General features: G+C 37.0%; 1 protein-coding gene across 2 annotated transcripts in view; it reads right to left on the bottom strand.

The window, feature by feature from the left end:
• nup160 (nucleoporin 160) overlaps positions 1 to 20453 on the bottom strand; it is a 154566-nt gene that overhangs the window by 8938 nt on the left and 125175 nt on the right. For both annotated transcript variants that reach the window (XM_056252058.1, XM_056252059.1), the window contains exons 30-33: positions 16376 to 16499; positions 16191 to 16292; positions 15969 to 16110; positions 13339 to 13464 (exon numbers count right to left, since the gene is read on the bottom strand). In XM_056252058.1, coding sequence (XP_056108033.1) covers positions 13339 to 13464; positions 15969 to 16110; positions 16191 to 16292; positions 16376 to 16499 — 494 coding nt within the window. The remainder of the gene's footprint in view (positions 1 to 13338; positions 13465 to 15968; positions 16111 to 16190; positions 16293 to 16375; positions 16500 to 20453) is intronic.

Raw genomic sequence — 20453 nt, 5'->3', positions numbered from 1 at the left:
AAAAAAAAAAATGGAAATAATCAGAAACAAGTTAGTTAATGCAGCCTCTTATTTACATGAGGTGAAAATAAAGATGCATGGTTTGCATTTTTAATGTTGTGCAAAATAGCCTACATATTTCAAAATTGGGTCATATGAAGCAGGTTTTGTGAGTTTGTACTGTCGCAAAAACGGCCCATTTCAAATGTTTGTACATTTGAAATTTGAATTTGAACTGTTTGTACAGTTTGTACAAACATTTGAACTGTTTGTACTGTCGCAAAAACGGCCCATTTCAAATGTTTACCAACTTGTCTAACAAGACAACATTTAATAACATGCTTTTACTCGAAAAACACTTCATAACAACAGTTGAGCTCATCCTTCTGTTAGATGATGTGCTTCTTACACAGAATAAGGCAGTTGTGTGTTTATTAGTCATGTTTAATCAAAGCGTTTCAATCTTCTGTTTATTCAGCTACAGCGATAGGGATTTCTTGGAATGATGTGCGTTATCGCACTTCTGCAGCGGGGCATATTTGGCGTGTCTGCGTGAGACGCCCTCTGGCGTTCAGATGGAGCAGCTACTGATCAGCCGGACTGCACTGCGCATAAAATAATCGCAGCCTTTGCCAAATCGTGTGCGGTTTCATTGCGATTAATTGTGCAGCCCTAATAAACTCTGAACTAACCGGACTATGACTAGGGCTGTCGCGGTGAACGAATTTCCCTTGCGGTAATTATGAGTGGCTCAATAGCGCGATATGCGGTATTAACGGCATTTATTTATTTATATTTATTTGTTGCTATACAAATACGTGTTAAGATGTGGTCAAAATGCACAAAAACAAGAACATTTTCAGTAACCAATGTAACCGAAACTAAACAGCGTCTCTGCGCATTGAAAAACTGTCACTCAGCCCGCAGTTACATTGTTACCCCAAGGACTGTCTTTGAGAGTCATTAAACCGTTCATTCAATGAAAACGTTCAAAAACGCTGATTCATTAAATGATGGATGTAGTGAAACAAGGTGTTCATTATTTTTTAACTTTGAGCAACACTTTAACCCTCTGGGGACCAGAAACGCGCCCGCGCGTTTTGCCGTTTTTTTTTCACATAGCAGAAAAATAGACTTAAAATACTCTGTTGATTTTGATCGTACATATAAGTGTTATACATCAATCGATCTTGTTAATTGTCTATTATTTTTCTGTATACTCACAATAAAAACAAAGTTTTGTGCTTTTTGTCAAATAAAGAAAAATAAACATGATGCGAGTTTTGCCTTCTCTCTGTCAGTGCAGTCCATTCTGAAACACGTCCGAAAAATTAACTCTAACTCTGCAAATACTTGTCATACAGGCACGAGAGATTTTTCTTTATGAAGCTTGAATTCTCTTCTTTTCAATGATGTAATTTATATAAAAAACAAATATTCTCAGTTTATGTAATCTGTACGAAAAGAGAGTGCTGTCAGATTTTTTTTCCCCAGCTCATTACACTTCATTACGCGTTAATCTGACACGCCCACGGAGGACGCGCGCTATTCAAACGCAAATGTTGAGGCAAGCCATGACAATGCCCACATCAGCCGTTCCACCGCGGCGGTAAAATGTGTGGTGTATTTGCTGCCTTTTACCGCCAAGAGGCGCTACAATCATAGACTCTGAAAAGTGTTTGTTTATTCTCTCTAATGCGTAATCTGCTGCCGCACCGCACTGATTCAGAGCGATTGAAAGCTGGTAGCAGATGAATTCAACAAGTGAAACGTATAGTTAAAATAATTCATAATCACAATACTGAAATTAGGCTACTGAAATGAAATTGAATAAATAATGAAAAAGTAAAACATTGCAATAAAAACATTTACAGACGTACAGACGATAGCTCAGTGGTTAACGCAACAACACGAGCTTCGAGGAGCTTCAATCGACTCGAGATCGAATCTCAATGTAGCATACATGTTGTTAACTGATGTTGGCCAACAGCGTTTATATTTAACCTTCTTGATGCTTAAATAGCTAACTGTTTATAACTGTTTACTTATTTAAAGTCAAGAGTTTTGTTTAATTATTATTACAACATAAATTTGCTACATTCCTGTAGAACCGCAGCCGCTGCACAAACGACAAAAACTGATGAAGGAAGATTGTCAGCCGATTGCATCAGAAAATGAAAATGAAGAAGCTCGTCTTTAGTCTGCTAAATTATTGTGTAATGTAAAAGAACACTAAAATTACTTAAGTTTGAAACCAAGTTCGAACATTTCAAGGTTTAAATAAAGTGTCGGGACAGTTTTTTTAATTTAAAACAGGGTTGCGGGGCTTCCGGTATGCGACGGAACGAGGTGGACGTGTGAAACGATAGCTCCGTAAAGTCAGACGATTAAAACCCCTTGAATTCAGCTAATATTATCTAAGTTTAGGTAAAAGACTCGGAATATGAGCGGGGGTACTAAAACAAGAAACCAAAAGATGACTGGAAAAGCGGAACAAGAGGGACGCAAAGGAGGTGAACCGAATACACCAGATGCTAACAATGCTAGCATAAACGCACACAGCAGTGTCTCGACTTCTCAACCAAGTTTGAAAGATATAAGCGATCAAATAAGCAACCTTCGAACTCAGCTAAATGCCGATCTAACATCGTTTAAAGAAGAAGTAAAGAGAGAAGTGAAAGAGGAACTGTCAGAATTCAGACAACAGATTAACCAACAGTTAGCTTCTACGACGCTATCCTTACAAGAACATGACAATAAACTCGAGGAGGCGGCGGCGCGAATTGAGGAATTGGAAAGTTGGTCGGCAGTGGCAAATGAAGTGCTCCAAGAGTCACTAAAAGAGCAAAGGGCATTGCGGGGAAAAGTTGACGATTTGGAGTCAAGGGGGAGGCGAAACAACCTCAGAATATACGGGGTACGCGAGGAAATGGAAGGTCCCTCTGTGATTCAATTTGTGGAGAAGCTGTTGGTGAGCGAAAAACTTATTGAAGAAGGGACTGATGCCCAAATACAACGCGCACACCGCTCACTTGGCCCGAAACCGACCCCCGACACCCCCCCGAGATCAATAGTTGTTAACTTTCTTCAGTATAGAGTCAAAGAAGCGGTTCTCAGAAACGCCTGGAAAAAGAAGATTCAGCTTGGGGATAAATTTCTCTCTTTTGACCACGACTACACAACAGACGTGATCCAGCAACGCAAAGCTTACAAAAAGATTAAGCTTGTTTTGAAAGAGAACGGCATACGCTTCCAGACACCATACACCCGATTGCGTATCCATTGGGAGAGTGGCCAACAGACCTACAACAGCGCTGAGGAAGCCGAAAGAGATCTGCATCGCCGAGGTCTTCTAGTTGAGGGCCACCTCGGTGTGGATAATACCAGCGGAACTGGCACACCAGCGACCCGAAGACTGGACCAAACATCGCCATGGCAACGCATGCCCCGGCGCGGAGAGAAGGAGACAGCCAAGAGAGCACGGGAACGGCTACAGGAATTCCAACGGAAGTTCACTACTTGATCCGAGAAGACAAAGACGTGGAGACCTGAGGGAAATAGGTACTAGCTATGTTCCAAAGAGCTGTGTGTTCAGTTGCTTTTTGTCACAGACTGTCAATGATGTAAACACTAATATTGTCACTCTTTTTTATGATTCAAATAGTCTGATTTGAACGAGCTAAAACGCCTAAGGTAGAATTAGTGGAAAAGCTCTTGTTGTTTTATACGCTGGTTCTGGGAGGGGGTCCTCTCTTAGAGGGAGGCTTTCCCCCTTACCTTATTTTGGCGAAATGGGGGAATTGCAAATACCCTGCCTTGGAAGCCTTTTTTCAGTTTAACGTTATTTGTTCTGTTGCTTTAAGTTCAGTTTTGTTTTTATTTTTATTTACAAAGTTCATGTTCAAAGTTCATGGTTATAAGACAAGCAACCAATCTGAACCACCTCGCATTTATGATGCACAGTCAGAAGCTTAAATTAATGTCATTGAATGTCAATGGATTAGGTAACCCAGTAAAGCGGGCAAGGGTGATGAATAAGATAAGGAAAGACGATATGCACATCATCTTGCTACAGGAAACACATTTAGGAGCTTCGGAGCATGAAAAACTTATTAAATTTGGTTACAATATATTTTATAGCTCATATTCACAAAGTCATAGGAGGGGAGTTGCAATACTTGTAACCAAAAAAATAAAGCTTGATATTTTTAAAGAAATAAAGGATAAGGAGGGTCGATATATTCTAGTAAAGGGTAAAATCAATAATAATCTTATGACATTGGTTAACATCTATGCACCACCGGAATGCGAAACAACATTTTATAAAGAATTCTTTGATACACTCACAGCAGAAGCGGAAGGGATCTGTGTATGTGGAGGGGATTGGAATTCAGTCTTAAATTTGAAACTAGATACCACAAGTAAAAATAGGAGTAAAAGAAATCTTACAAAATTACTAAATATTTTGTTGGAGGAAACTGGCATGGTGGATGTGTGGAGGAAGCTCCACCCAACTATGAGGGACTATACACATTACTCAGTGCCTCACTTGGTTCATTCAAGAATAGACTATTTTATAATGAGACAGGAAGATTTCTACAGGGTAACCGAATGCAAGATCGGAGTCACTGATGTTTCAGACCACAGCGCAATATATTTAACTCTTAACTTGGAGAATAACCCCAAAAATACTGTATGGCGATTAAATGTGGGCCTCCTTAACAACCAATCAGTAGTTGGATCTGTCAAACAGGACATCAAAACATTTATAGAAGAAAATGACAATGGGGAGGTGGATCCATCAATAATATGGGACTCGCTAAAAGCTGTCTTACGAGGAAAACTAATAGCCAAGGTAACAAACATTAAGAAAACTAGGATTGAAGCATATAAAAGATTAATTAAAGATTTAAAAGATAAAGAGGAAAAATTCATTTTGAAAAAAGATCAAGACACTCAAAAAGAAATTCAAAAATTGAAAATGCAACTTGAAAATTATTTAGATGATGAAGTAGAGAAAAAAGCTAGATTTACAAAACAAGCATATTATGAACTAGGCCCAAAATCAACAAAGTTTCTCGCTAGAAAACTACGCAAACAACAAGCGGACTCAACAATTTTGAAAATTAAAGACCCTATCTCGCAAAAGCTTCGAACTGAGCCAAAAGAAATAGAAAACACTTTTTATCAGTACTACAGCAAATTATATTCACTAGAGGGCGCTTCTAACAAAGAGTCGATTAGAGCATTCCTAGACAAATTAGACCTTCCCTGTATAGGAGAAATACAAAATAAAAGAATATTAGCAGAAATCACATCAAAAGAACTGGATAAAGCAATAAATAGACTAAAGGCAAATAAAGCCCCAGGTAGTGATGGTTTCCCCGGCGAGTGGTATAGGACTTTTAAGGTAGAATTGAAGCCGCTTCTTCTTAGAGCTTTAAACTATATCCATAAAGAAGGCAAGACCCCTCCATCATGGAAGGAAGGAATTATTACGCTGATCCCCAAAGAAAATAAAGATAGAGATAATTGTGCCAATTATAGACCAATATCAATTTTAAATGTGGACTATAAGCTATATACATCCATCATTTCTAGACGATTTGAAACCTTTATTTCTGATATAATTGATGAGGATCAGACTGGCTTTATAATTGGTAGGCAAACGCAAGATAATATCAGAAGAAGTCTACATGTGATTCACAATATCTCCAGCAAAAAGCTTAAAGCGGCCTTGATCAGCCTCGATGCAGAAAAGGCCTTCGATCGAGTAAATTGGGATTTCCTATATCTAACGTTGGAGAAATTTGGCCTTACTAATGACTCTGTTCAATGTATTAGAGCAATTTATGATAAGCCAACCGCAAGAATAAAAGTGAATGGATCTCTGACAGACCGGTTTGAACTTAGTAGAGGATGTAGGCAGGGCTGCGGATTAAGCCCCACCCTTTTTGCTTTATACATTGAGCCACTCGCTCAAGCGATTCGGGAGAAAGAGGATTTAAAGGGGATTATGATCAACGAAAGAGAACAAAGGATCGGATTATTTGCGGACGATATATTGTTATTTCTAGAAGATATTAACATATCACTTCCCATACTGATGGATCTTTTGGGAAAGTATAATGAATATGCTGGATACAAGTTGAACATTTCCAAAACCCAAATACTATTGTTTAATCATTCACCCTCAAATGAAACTGCACGCACATATGATATAAAATGGAGCACCAACAAAATTAAATACCTCGGAGTATTTCTATCCAAAGATTCTTCACTACTATATAATTTTAATTACAACCCAATAAACGAAAGTATTAGAACAGACATCCAGAGATGGTCTACTTATCCACTCGGCTTAAGTGATAGAATAAAAGTGGTAAAAATGAACATCCTCCCTAGGCTACTTTACTTATTTCAATCCCTCCCGGTAAATATTCCGTCAAAACAATTCACAGAGTGGGATAAGCTGTTATCGAAGTTTATATGGGATGGGAAGAGGCCCAGAGTTAGGTATTCAACATTACAGCTGCAGAAGGATAAGGGGGGCATGGCCCTTCCAAATTTAAAAATGTATTTCTATGCAGCTCAATTGCGTTACCTGTGTTGCTGGTGTGACCCTAGTTACTGTGCCAAATGGAAAGAGATTGAGACATGCATCCCTGGGTACAATGTTCAGACACTCGTGGGAGAGGACCATATCCCAACTGATGTAATAGAAATACTTGGCCCAATTGCACAACTCACAATGGAAATTTGGTATAGTGTAGCAAGACAATTAAAATTGAATAAAGAAAGAAAAATATTAAGATGGGTAGCTCATGACAAAGACTTTAAACCAGGAATGCATGACTCAAATTTCAAATTTTGGACCAATAGAGGGGTTACAGCTTTTTGTAATTTAATTAATAATGGGGAAATAAGAAGTTTTCAATATCTGAAAGACAAATTTAGTCTAGATAATCGAGACTTCTTCCGATACCTGCAACTAAGAGAATACTATAATAAAGAAATTAAGGACAGAAACGAACCTAATGCAGTTTTAGAGACTCTGTGTGGTGCATACCAACAGAAAACACACAAAATTACTTCAAAGCTATACACTAGCTTAATGTCCTGTCAAAAAAACACAACCCTGTATGTCAAAGAAAAGTGGGAAAGAGAAGCAGCTGTCACGATCTCAAATGAAGAATGGTATAAAATCTGTGAGTTGTCACAGACATCTACAAATTCACAAAAATGGAGAGAATTCAATTGGAAAAATTTCATTCGATTCTTTATCACGCCATCTATTAAAGGTAAACAACTGTCCACCCAACAAGTATGTTGGAGGCAATGTGGCTCTGTGGATGCTACCCACACACATGTTTTCTGGGACTGTCTTGAGATAAAACCTTTCTGGACTTCTGTCCACCTTATTTTCTGCAAAGTACTGGAGTACTCTGTACCATTAACTTTTACAACAATGTATATGGGTCTTTTGTCCAATGTAAAGAAAGATGATCGATATCTGGTTAAGATATTATTGTCGGCAGGGAGGAAAGCGATAACAAGAAGTTGGCTCAAACCTGAGCCACCCAGCCATACTCAGTGGATGGACGTTGTGCAGGAAATATTCACCATGGAAAGAATGACCTTTATTCTAAGACTGAAAGAAGCTGAATTTAAAGAAAAATGGAGCAAATGGATAGCATATAGATTTGCATTAGAAACTGTGTAATCTGAAGTTTTTTCTTTATTATATATATATATATATTTTTTTTTTATATATCATGACATCTGGTTGCTGTCTTATGTTTATTTGTTCATTTTTATTTTATTTTTGCATTATGTAACCATACTCAAAATTGAGATCACTATGCTTTGTCTTTGACCTGCCTAAAACAATAAAAATAAGAGTGAAAAAAAAAAAAAAAACAGGGTTGCATCGGGTTTAGAGTTTATTTCTTTTGCGATGCAAAATAAGAAACACTAGGCTAATCTTATTCTTGCGACATTTTAAATTTGTATTGCCAAAGAAATGACAGCTATATTAAACAATTAAAACAGTAGGCCTACAAAACGAAAATTGTCCAAAGCAACATAATTAAATTAAAACATGCGTTTTTCTTTGCCTCTCTCGCGCTGAATCTCTTTTTAACAAGTTTATTTAGTCTCCCTCGCTCTCCATATGAAAGAGGAACATTAACACCTATGCCTATTGTCCTGCGCGCTCGATACAGCACTGAACTGTCCCTCCAACCCCCCACAGGCTATCGGAGTCTGAGGCTGACTTAACACAAAGAGAAGTCGCAATTCACACTTAAATCGCTATTCTAGACAGTGTTGATAATGAAGGAATTAAATGATTTAGTTACATGTAGCCTAGTGATATTTCTATCATAAAAGTTTATTACTAAATATTTCATTATTTCAGTAATTGATGAAATAAAACTGGTTTGGGCCAGCTTTTTCCAAGCAAAACTAAATATAATCTGAAAAAAACGCATGTTAATTTGTTTTCATGAACAAAATGTTCAACTCAATATTAAAGTCTACATGGATCTTTGGATCCTTTCAACCAGGCATGCAATTTGTGAATTAAGTTTTTTATTTTTTTATTCAAATAAATATCGAACCACGGTGCTTTGTGGTAATGCTGCTAAATTAAATAACATGTATTGAATAATTATGAACTTAAATGAAACAATATCGCAACATTTCGACAAATACATTATTTGATCTGTTTTTACATTTTAATTCAGGGCGATTTAGCCTGCTACATTTAATTAGAGCGAGATTTTCACCCTTGTCATTTTCTCATTGGGAAGCGCTTACAGGCTACATGTTTGAGTACATCCTCTGTACCTCTCGTTTTCATATGGATTACATAATCAGATAACATTTATTAGCCAGAATATTTAGACATTTAAAGGCTTTAGACAGAGCCGATTTCTTATAGTGACTGAGCTGAAGTGGCTTCGGTTCATTTTTGTGACGCGCAGTTCCCGGAGACAGAGACGACAGATAAACTGTTTTTGTCGTTAGCAAAAGTTCGAATAAAACCCGACTTTAGAAAAATGCATAGGGCCACTCGGCGTGGTCTGCCAAAACACTTAATTATAAACTTCAATATTTCATTCAAAATAATCTCAACACGCTTTGTAAAATTTTGAAAAGCCGTGCATGCATTAAGGCCACTTGAACTAATGAACAACTGAAACGCTGGTTTTGATTTTATTGTTTGTCGTTGTTTAAACGTGCTTGTTGCATATCTCTATTTTATATTTGATATGGTCTATTGGTGAAGTAGCCTATAGCATTGATTACTGTGGAGGGAGGGGTGTGGGGATTCAAATAATTCAGCAGAAGCAGGGATGTTTAGACCAGAAGGAAATCCCCGTCCCCCCTGGCAAATCACACTTTACTTAAAACCATGTTTTTAAAAACTCTAGGTTGTAGGGAATCAAAATAATAATGATAATAATAGGCCTAATAAAAAAAAATATATATATATAGGCTATATATGTAAAATTACTTTTTTTACAGAACTGCTTTTGAAATTACGATTGGTAGCCTCGTACGATTGGTACAGATGCAACGTCGTTGTGTTCGATACTATTGTTCCTAGTGTAAAATGGAAATGCATGGTAATTTTATTTTATAAATATAACCAAAAAACTGTATGGCGTAACAGAGTTTTAGAGCTAGACAAATCTCTCTGTGCCAAAATACCCTAATTATAAACTTCAATATTTCATTCAAAACCATCTCAAAACGCTTTGTGACATTTTAAAAAGCCGTGAATGTATTAAGGCCACTGGAACCAGGATCGTAACTGAAACGCGCTGCATGTCTCAATACAGGAGCGCTGGTTCAGATTGTATTGTTTGTTGTTTAAACGTGCATGTTGCATATTTAAAAATATTTGTTTAAAAATAAATGTTTGTTGTAGGCTTATTTGTAAATTACCATAACTTGTAGAATTTCATCCTTACTGTTGTTAATTGACATTAGCCCCACTTACGTTTTGATAAATGTCCCTTTGCGCCACCTGGCGGTCATTTCGCGAGCGACTTTGAAATGCGACTGGTTTATTTTTATTGTATTGGTCTACTTTAAAAAATAATACTTTATAAGACATTTATGGGAAAAGACTATTTTCTTTTCAAGATGTTTCCAACTGTAACTTTGAACCAATTCTGTAGAATGGCCCATATAGCATTTGACCAGGATTTGTTTCCAGGTATGACTAAAAATGTGCTTTTGGCTTTCATTTATATTTTGATTGTTTGTATATATATATATATATATGTGTGTGTTTGTGTGTGTGTGTGTGTGTGTGTATATATATATATATATATATATATATATACACATGTAGGTTATATATATATACAAGAAAGAATGCAATGACAAAATATATATATATATATATATATACATGTAGGCTATATATATATATACAAGAAAGAATGCAATGACAATATATATATATATATATATATATATATATATATATATATATATATATATATATATATATATATATATATATATATATATTGTCCTTACATTCTTTCTTGTGTGACACCCCTGAATGAAAGGCTCATTATTATGCAGGGTCACTGTCTGAGAACCACTTAATTATTCATGATAGGGGTTGGGCCGTTCCGCCCATCCGCATATTGCCTTGGCAAACAAAAAAATGTTTTTCACAATTTAAAACAATCTATTGTTTTATGTGAATGATTAGGAAGGATGATTTTCAGATCATTTTGAAGCAAAAACTCTAGGCAACAACGTACATTAGTCAAAAGTCTTGTGGACTCATATTTAGTATGTTTTTTGTGTCCTTATTTCAAAAACTTTATTTTTTAGTTTTTTCAATAACCACGCATAAACAATATTCTCTCAAAAATACAAACATGTACATACATGTTGCTCACACATTATGGTAGACCTGTTTGTGCTAAATAGAGTTTAATTTCACCTGTGCCATTAATATGTTTATAAGCAACTGAAAAAAGCACAAATGTCAGAGCATGTCAAAACATCCAAAGGGCCCCAAAAACACTCTGGTCCCCAGAGGGTTAAGGCTCAGCTGACCAGCAATGCTTCGCTTTTAGGCAACGCTGAAGCAATGCTTCACTTAAGAGAGAGACCTATGGCATTGATTCAATGCGTGACTCGCTGCTTTTTTCCCTCCACGGCTTCCTCGCGCTGTGTAATGCTGACCAGCGCTGATGCCATTCATGGTAAATACCCTTACATATTAAAAGGATGATACGACATTTCGCTTTCCTTTGAAACGGCAACCTTTTCACGAATATACATGACTTCAAAGACAGACGCAGGTAATCGCATGCGCTCCGTCGATCTCATTCACTGTCTGTTTAGGCCTAAGGGCAAATCCATGAAGCCCCTGTACAAATCACCATGATAAACAGTCTTGTTATCATTAACTTATTTAACATTCTATACACATGGTACGAAGTTCAAAACAAGAAGGGTGTAGCCTTATGAAAAAAGAAAACACGCGAATATCGCGGTTGCTGCGGGTACTTGCATTCCTCTGTGGTTGGCCTGTCAGTAGTGCGGTACTGCAATGTTGCGGTTATCGCGACAGCCCTAACTATGACATTATCTTCTAGATAAGCTGTACAGCCGAAACAAACTTTGTTGCGTTTTTTTCCTGTTATCACTGTAAAGCTGCTTTGAAACAATCTGTATAGTAAAAAGCACTATACAAATAAAGTTCACTTGACTGATATCCATTAAAGGGATAGTTCACCCAAAAATGAAAATTCTGTGAGTAATTACTCACCCTCATGTTGTTCCAACCCCGTAAGACTTTCGTTCATCTTCGGAACACAAATTAAGATATTTTTGATTAAATCTGAGAGCTGGATCACTCCTCCATAGGCTCCTTAAGGGATCGAAACTGGCCGGCCCAAAAGTTATGAAAGACATTGTTAAAATAGTCCGAGTGACTACAGTGGCTCAATCTTAAGTTTATCAAGCGACGAGAATACTTTTTGTGCGCAAAAAATAAACAAAAATAACTACTTTATTCAACTATTCATTTCCTTCTCTGTGGGCCTCGAGATTTCACATAGTGAAACTACGCAAAGCTTCTAGGTTGCACGTCACGCGTAGGCTCACTATTGACCGACGCTGGTCATGTGTGTGATGCGTGTGACGTGCAACCTAGAAGCTTTGCGTAGTTTCACTACGTGAAATCTCGAGGCCCACAGAGAAGGAAATGAATAGTTGAATAAAGTAGTTATTTTTGTTTATTTTTTGTGCACAAAAAGTATTCTCGTCGCTTGATTAACTTAAGATTGAGCCACTGTAGTCACTCGGACTATTTTAACAATGTCTTTAATAACTTTTGGGCCGGCCAGTTTCGATACCTTAAGAAGCCTATGGAGCTCCAGCTCCAGCTCTCAGATTTAATCAAAAATATCTTAATTTGTGTTCTGAAGATGAACGAAATTCTTACGGGGTTGGAACAACATGAGGGAGAGTAATTACTGACAGAATTTTCATTTTTGGGTGAACTAACCCTTTAATGTCTAACAGGTAGGAAATATACAGAAATTGAATAAAGTTATCAAACAGTCTGCACTGCATAAATTATATATAGGTTAACCCTTATTAAAGCTACAAATGTTCTTAAGTCAAGAGCAGTGAGTAATTATCTGTTACCTTTGTTCTTTGATAAACTTTAATGATAAACAGTGGCTGCTGTCACTTTAAGACGAGCCGCTGCTGCACATGACGCGGATCTCACACGCATCTCATTTTCTCAACTCTTTACGTTCAATTAACTTTATTCAACTAATTTAAGACTGCTCTTATGAGGACACTCGACAAAACAGGAATTTTGGCATAATTGTGTATTATCATTCAAGCACAAAAGAGAACTCGATTCTGGCACACTGTCTGTGCGCACAATACAGAACACACAGATGCTGAGTTTATTGCGCATATATATATATATATATATATATATATATATATATATATATAAATATATAATTTATTGGCCAATTAATCTGATAATTATTGGAAAGTGCAGGTGTTTAGAAAGTGAGCAGCATGCTTAACATTAGGAATAAGTAACCTTTTTTACATATGTCCAACTTACTTGCACATAATGCTATTTGCAAAACTGTATTATTGTTAGTAAAAACATCCATGAATTGCAAATGCACTTTAAGATTTCAAAAGCAAATTTACATCCATTATTTGCAATCTTGTAAATAAGAACCTTAGTGTCTACTACAGACTATGTTTTTGGGTATATATTTTAACCTGTATAAAATTAATTTATTATTATGAATAGTTGTAATAGTATGCAGGACTCCATACCTCTATTCCAAAATACTGATGACCCTTTCCAAGCAAAGCATCCACATACTCCAGCACAAGCTCCGCTGCACACTCCAGGTGATCATAGTTCAGATAGAGACGCAGCAGCGCTGCAGCATCAACTTCCTGAAAGAGAACCACAAACATCCTTCACATGTTACACAAAGAGAGAAGAGGGATAGTGTGAAAATTACATCTGTAAACTTACAAAAGGTAAAGTAAAGAAAGTAAGTTAAAAAAAGCAATGCAGTCTTGATCTAGATTGATGGAGATAAAATGTGTAAAATGGTACTCTTGGATTTCCAAAAAGCTTTTGACAGTGAATCTTCAATACTGTTAGATAACTTAAGTGTCATGGGTTTTTCCAAGTATGGTGATTGCCTGGTTGAACTCTTATTTAACTGGGAGAGTTCAAAGGGTAAAAAATTGGTGGGATTCTCTACGAGGAAACAATTATTAAAAATGGTGTTCCCCAGAGAAGTGTCTTAGGCCCTCTTTTATTCCTCCTATACATAAATGATATGGGAGCAGTTTGTGATTGTAATTTGTTTTTATATGCTGATGACTCTGCTTTACTGGTTTCAAACAAGGATGTCGGCAAAATACAAGTGATATTAGGTGAGGAGCTACAGTATGTAAGACTGGCTCTCTGAAAATAAACTCAATGCATTTATGTAAAACAGAATCCATATTATTTGGGTTTAAAAGTAAACTGAACAAGGTTCCTAACATGTCTATCAATGTAGGGGGACTGTGTAATATAAAACGGAACTAGTGATAATTATCTCGGTTGTGTCCTTGACAATGATTTAAGTGCTGCAGGTATGGCTATGAAAACTTTAGGTAAGGTTAATGCTAGGACAAAATTTCTTGCTAGATTTTAGTTTTCTGGATAAACAATTTAAAATGACAGGCATCATGTCTAGAGCATCGCCATTTTGAGTACCAATGCATTTCTTGGATGCCTGATCCGTCTCGTGTATGGTTGAATAAGTTTTCTCAAAATATTTTGATATGGTTAGTTTTAGGCTTTAGTAGTTTTACACATGTTGATGTATTCCATTTTAGACATCTTGATTGGTTACCTATAGAAAGCAGAGTAGCACATCTTATAGATTATCTTGTGTAACATTTTTTGTTTAAAAGAGCTCCTACATATTTTAATACATATTTCTCTAGGGCAAGAGAGAAACATTGTTATAATACTAGGCAGCCTTAAAAAAAGACTTATTTTAATATATTTTCCATACATCACCGTTAACGAATGCCCCAGTGGGCGGGTCAAAGAGGCGATGATGAAAAATTAGGCTTTGATCTATGTCTGTGCAGGCAGCCTTGCGCTTATGTATTCATCTCTATATGCCTTTGTCACACTACTGCGTTCGAAAAGCGGAAGCTTCAAACAGGAGAGTGAAAACTCTTCTGCTGCAGCTGTGCCCAACGCACGGGACCGTTGTGTAAATAAAGGTGACTTGTGATTTATTGATGTAAAATTCAGCACAGATACTTCTAAAGACACCAACCTCAGTTTACAATCATTAATTGGTATTGTGAAACAAAGAAAAAAGGTGTCAATATTCTGACACATATTGTGTGGTTTAAAGAGGAGTGTGCAAGCCATACTGTATGTGTATGCACAATACTTCATGAGTCTGATTACCTTATTTTATTGCAGAAGTGCAAGAATACAATACAAACATCACATTAAAGAGCATTAGAATTAGATAAATTGTTGTCGACAAGTTGTCATGAAATTAAAATTGACCCTATTTACTTTGTTAGCGCACATTACTAGTCTTCTGGTGAACAATTTATCCGTGCAAGTTAATACACAGAAAAAATATTTGATTGTCGTGGTAATCTTTAATCAAAATCTGAGAATTTGCTTCAGCTCTGGATTGGTGTTCCTTCTCTGATGACGTCAGTTTGACGGCTTGGATTGAATATCCTTAACAACTCCTCTTCAATCTCTTCAATGAGGGATGGAGAGGAGGTGTGCTAAAATAAAACCCTACCCCTCTATTCAATATTCTGTTTCACATGGAAGAAATACGTCACAACACTGAAGTAAAGTCGGTTGCAACTTCCAGTTCACGGGGACATTAATTACAACTAAAGTCTATTTTAGTCTAAAACTTATATTAAACAATATTAAGGTTAAAATATTTTCATGCACTTACTTTATGATGCAATCATCAATAATTAGATCAAATTGAAATAAAGGAATATGTCCAGCCCATAGACTGTAACTGGTTTGATCATCGTAAAGTAAGTCTAAATAAACAGTATTAAATATTGACAATAATGCAGGTGGAAGTTCCTTTACGCTAATAATCGGAGCAGGATGTACGACATGCGGACTGTGATAAAGGCCTATTGCAATAATAGAAACCAGGAAGTCCAAACCGAGCCGGTTTGGCAGCTTGGTTTCAATAAAAGCTTGTTTTAAGATCAACAAGTAAGTTTTGAGTTCTAAAAGTTATAGAATGTTTATATAGTACAATTAACTCTTCTTTCAAAAGATGAGGGAAAATTAACCCCCTTGAAATAAAAAGACAAAGACAGAGAATTAAACAACGGTAATGGCTTTTCTCCGTTGGATGTAATGCTGAAAAAACAACAACAACCACCTTGTAGGCATTGATCAGCCAATCAGGCACTGGCACCCCATGTGACAGCAGCTTGTTGATGACACAGCGGTGATATTGAGCATTCTGTGAGGGATACTTCTCCAAATAATGAGCTAAAAGCCGCCAAGCTTCATCTGTTGCGCTGTGTGGAGAGAAATTCAGTTCAGGAAGACATGCAGCGGAGTTCATCGTAATGATTAAGGTCAGAGTATGTTGACAAACCTGGACTCTTTAGTAGTAATGATAGTTGGCAGCTGATTGGCTGCAAGCCAGTTCCACACCTCTGTCTGGTCCTGATCACCTTTATATTGCAGTTTGATACACCTACACAGAGAGAAAAATCTGCACTTCAGAAATCTGAGGAAATTGATTTAAAATGGCCAGACACTGGATAGATCATAACGTACTTGAATGTCAGTCCCTCAAAGACAGGTGTAAGGGATAAGTTAAAGGTCTGACACAGCGTCAGGGATGTGTCAAAAAGACCTGTTTGGACAAGCAGAGCAACCATCTCTTGTGAAGACGCACCTCCTGTAAGAGAAATAACACCAGCATTAAATTAACCTTTCAAAATACTCTAGTTGACACTCTTGGGAAAAATGTTCAGTTTCCATACCCTATAGTGAAACAACCCAATGGCACATAAAAATTGAAAAAGCATACTCTGTGAAAAATTCACAAATGAGGGCATATTCATAACGGATCTTCATTTGAACAGTATTTAGCAGTATTGTCTGCTTTGGAAGAAATAACCTTTTTTTTTTTTACAACTGAGTTTAAGAAAATCTTTCTCCACTTCAATTGTCTCAGGCCACATTTCCACTTATTCATTATGCCAAAAATAATAATAAAACATTTTATTTTAAAACAAAATTACAATAATATTTATGGCTGTCTAATTTCTTTGCTTTCACCAAACTCGGCGCTTGCGGACAGAGATGGAGTTTGTGAGGAGCAGCATGTACTGCGCATCGAGATCACGAGCTGCTCGTATGCAAATGAACAGTCACGCTTCATTCTGGAAAAGCAATTGCGACTGAAATGGTCACAAAGTAGAGCCTGGATGTAGTTTTGAGATTGTGTTTATAGTTAGTTAATATTTAATTGTTTCATGAAATGTGTCAGAAAAACTAAACTGTACAAATGACAATGTACGTTTGACATCTATTCAATAATATTGCCTTTAATAAATATTTCTGAAATGACAATCTATATGTATTAATATGTTGAAAAAGACTTCAATTAGGGCTGCACGATACTGGGAAAATATGCGATATGCGATGTTGTTGAGTATCGCGATAACGATATTTCTTGCGATATAAAATTTCCCTAGTGTAAAGTATTTGGGCCATTGGGGAATATGTATTCAATATTTAGTAATTACAAATTAATAACTATTGATACGGGTTTGACCCAGATAACAATACATGTTAAAAATCACCCGGCAAAGGGGGTTACGTTGCCAATCTGTTATGAACGACTGAATACAATGGATGTATAATCAATTATTCATACAGATCGGCAAGATAGATCAATTTTATTTATCAATAATCAAATCATAACGAATTATAATTCAATATTCATATGCAAATTGTCTAGAATATATAGATTCTTAGGATACTCCTCAATGGAATTAATTAGTATCGAATAATCTGTTTGTCCAGCAAACTGGTCATGGATCTTCATCAATTTCCACAGAGAAATTACCTTTAAGAGACTCGCAGGAAGAGACGATCTTTACGGCCGTAAAAGATAGCTCTCCTGTTTTGTCACAATACTATTTAAAGTATTATACCATTTCAAAGCTTGTAGCTGATCGAAACATTTAAGTGATTTGAAGTATGAGCACAGGCAGAATCAATCAATGAATATATGTATTTAATAAAGGTGATTACGTATACGGTTAATAAACGTTACAAGGAATAAATGTATTTACAAACACAATAAAACATCGAGGAAGGAGAATGCATATAGAAAGAGAGAGAGAGAGAGAGAGAGCTGGTGAGTTTGGCAAAATTCATCAGACACAGAACCGTTAATAGAGACAACTAGAGTCAAATCGTACCCTAATTAGGGCAGGCAATCTTAGCAGTATTTAGATTAGGGATCGACCGATATGGATTTTTTAGTGCCGATACCGATACCGATTTTTTTCCCATCAGCCTTAGCCGATGACTGATACGGCCTGCCGATTTTCTTGAGCCGATATTTGGAGCCGATACATTTTGTTCCCTCAATTAACATCATAAAAATGACATGATGTTAACAAATGTTACAGGTCTCAATTTAATTAAAGTAACATTTATTTAACGTAAAAAAATCAATATTTAACAAATAGTAAAAACATGTGAGGTAGAACAAGAACAAGTAGATAAACAATATTTAACAAATATTAAAAACATGAGGTAGAACAAAAAAAAGTTCACTGCTGAAAATAAATATTTAAGCATAAATAAAATAATTACACTATTGCACACAGTAGCAACCAGCATAATAAAGTGCACAGTGCACACTGTACTTCACTTTAAAAGTAACGAACTATTTACTGCCATGGTTTAAATTTTTCTACATAAAATAAAATGAGCATGTCTAGTCTCTAATATCACTGCGATGGCGAGGGAGACACACACCACACGCGTCCAAACCTCAGCCAGGTGGTCGCTGAATAAATCTCCCACAAAAAGCACGGAACAACGTTGGTATTACTTAATCCTATGACCAATGTTCGTAACAGCTACCGTACGCATACTAGGGCTGTCAAAATTGCTCAAATGGCGTTTGTATATTCCCTCTAAAAAACATATTTGAACACATCGTCGTGCATTTGGTCAATGACGCGCATTACGTCAATAACAGGACAAATTAATACAAAGAGACATAACTACTAGTATTAAGTAGCTTATTTGAGTTTAAACATATTTGACAACGTATTACAAAAAAAAAAAAAAAAGTAAATCAACTAATGGCCAAGACCGCAGAGCTCACTCTGGCTCGCCCGGACTCGCAGGCGCACTCTGTCTCTCTCTCTCTCGCACTCACCCTCACGCTCTCCGCGCAAACCGGTTTAAATGAACAACAACAAACAAATGTTGAGTGCTGATCAAGAGTTTTGTGCAAGCAATTTAAGGTATATAGCAGGCTTCATTCAGTGATTGAAACAAATACATTAATTGAAGTTTCACAGTACATAGAACCGACACTGAGCGCTCCGAGCGAGCTGTGCTGTGGTAACGTTAGTCTGCTACCGCAGGCGTGTTTTTCCACATTCGAATATTAATTTTCACCTCAAAATTCAGTTTTTTAAAACTATTCGAATATATATTCGTATTTAGAATATTCATTGACAGCCCTAATGCATACTGAACGGATAGCCTACAGCTATTTGCAGCTCCCTAAATACAATGGCAAGCAAGCAGTTTTATAGACGAGTCATTCGCGTTTTCCATTTGGACCCACAAACTTGCTTAGCTATATAGTTGCAACCACATAACAGTTATAGAGCAACGTGTTTCCATTTTCAAAGTGTTTGACAATATTTCAGCAGTCAAACAGTTAAAAGATGCTTTGAAAGTTTAAAAGTTACCGTTATCTTGAAGCGCAGGTTGCACTCTGCTAGTGGGGGAGGGACAGTGCAGGGTCTGCACGTGAACTGCACTGCAGCGTCTCCAGCAGCACAGAGCTGCCTGTGGACGCCTGTCTATAAATAATGCCGGGAAAAAACTATCGGCGAACGCAGCAGCCGCGTATCGGCCGATTCCGATACACGTAAAAACCGCAAATATCGGCCCGATATATCGGCTGGCCGATATATCGGTCGATCACTAATTTAGATCTCGGTAAGAAACGAATACTTGCTGATCATGTTCTCTCGTGTGTGTGTGCGTGTGTTCCGGACCCGGTCAGAGGTCCTTTCCGGCGCGCCCGTGTGGCGGGATGTTCAAATCGTCCGTTGAAGGTGTTGCCAAAGAAATGATTCAAACTAAGTTCATTTCACTCGCCGGTGAGAAAGAACAAAGGAGAATACAAAAAGGAAAATAAAACTGAACTAGACAAACAAAGGAAAGATGGGTCATCGCATGAACACGAGGTCCCGATGGACCAAGGAGTCACATGATGAAGGAAGGGAGAGTCCAGAGTACGAGCGAGCGAGAGAGTCAAGCGCGCGTCACATGTTGGAGAAAGAGCAGTCCAGGGTACCAGCCAGAGAGGGAAGACAGGGCCCAGGAAGAGCGAGTCCAGTTCTCTTTAAAGGAACTGGAGTCCACACCTCTGAGGTGCGAACTGGCCAATGACATTCAACGAAACTCTTGGCGGCAAAATTCTCTTTGTCTTGTCAAAGCTAAATTATGGCCGCATTCACAGGTTTTACGATCAGTCAGAATTTGTTCAGAATCATTCCAAAGATGGTAAAACATAGTAAAATACATTTTATGGCTTGTTCAATTACATAAATGACCTTGTCAGATCACAAGGATTCTGAACATA

Source organism: Rhinichthys klamathensis, unplaced genomic scaffold, assembly GCF_029890125.1.
Source record: "Rhinichthys klamathensis goyatoka isolate OS25496 unplaced genomic scaffold, OSU_Roscu_1.1 h1tg000092l_1, whole genome shotgun sequence".
In the NCBI taxonomy this organism is placed as follows: Eukaryota; Metazoa; Chordata; class Actinopteri; order Cypriniformes; family Leuciscidae; genus Rhinichthys; species Rhinichthys klamathensis.
This window is presented reverse-complemented; position numbering and strand designations above follow the sequence as displayed.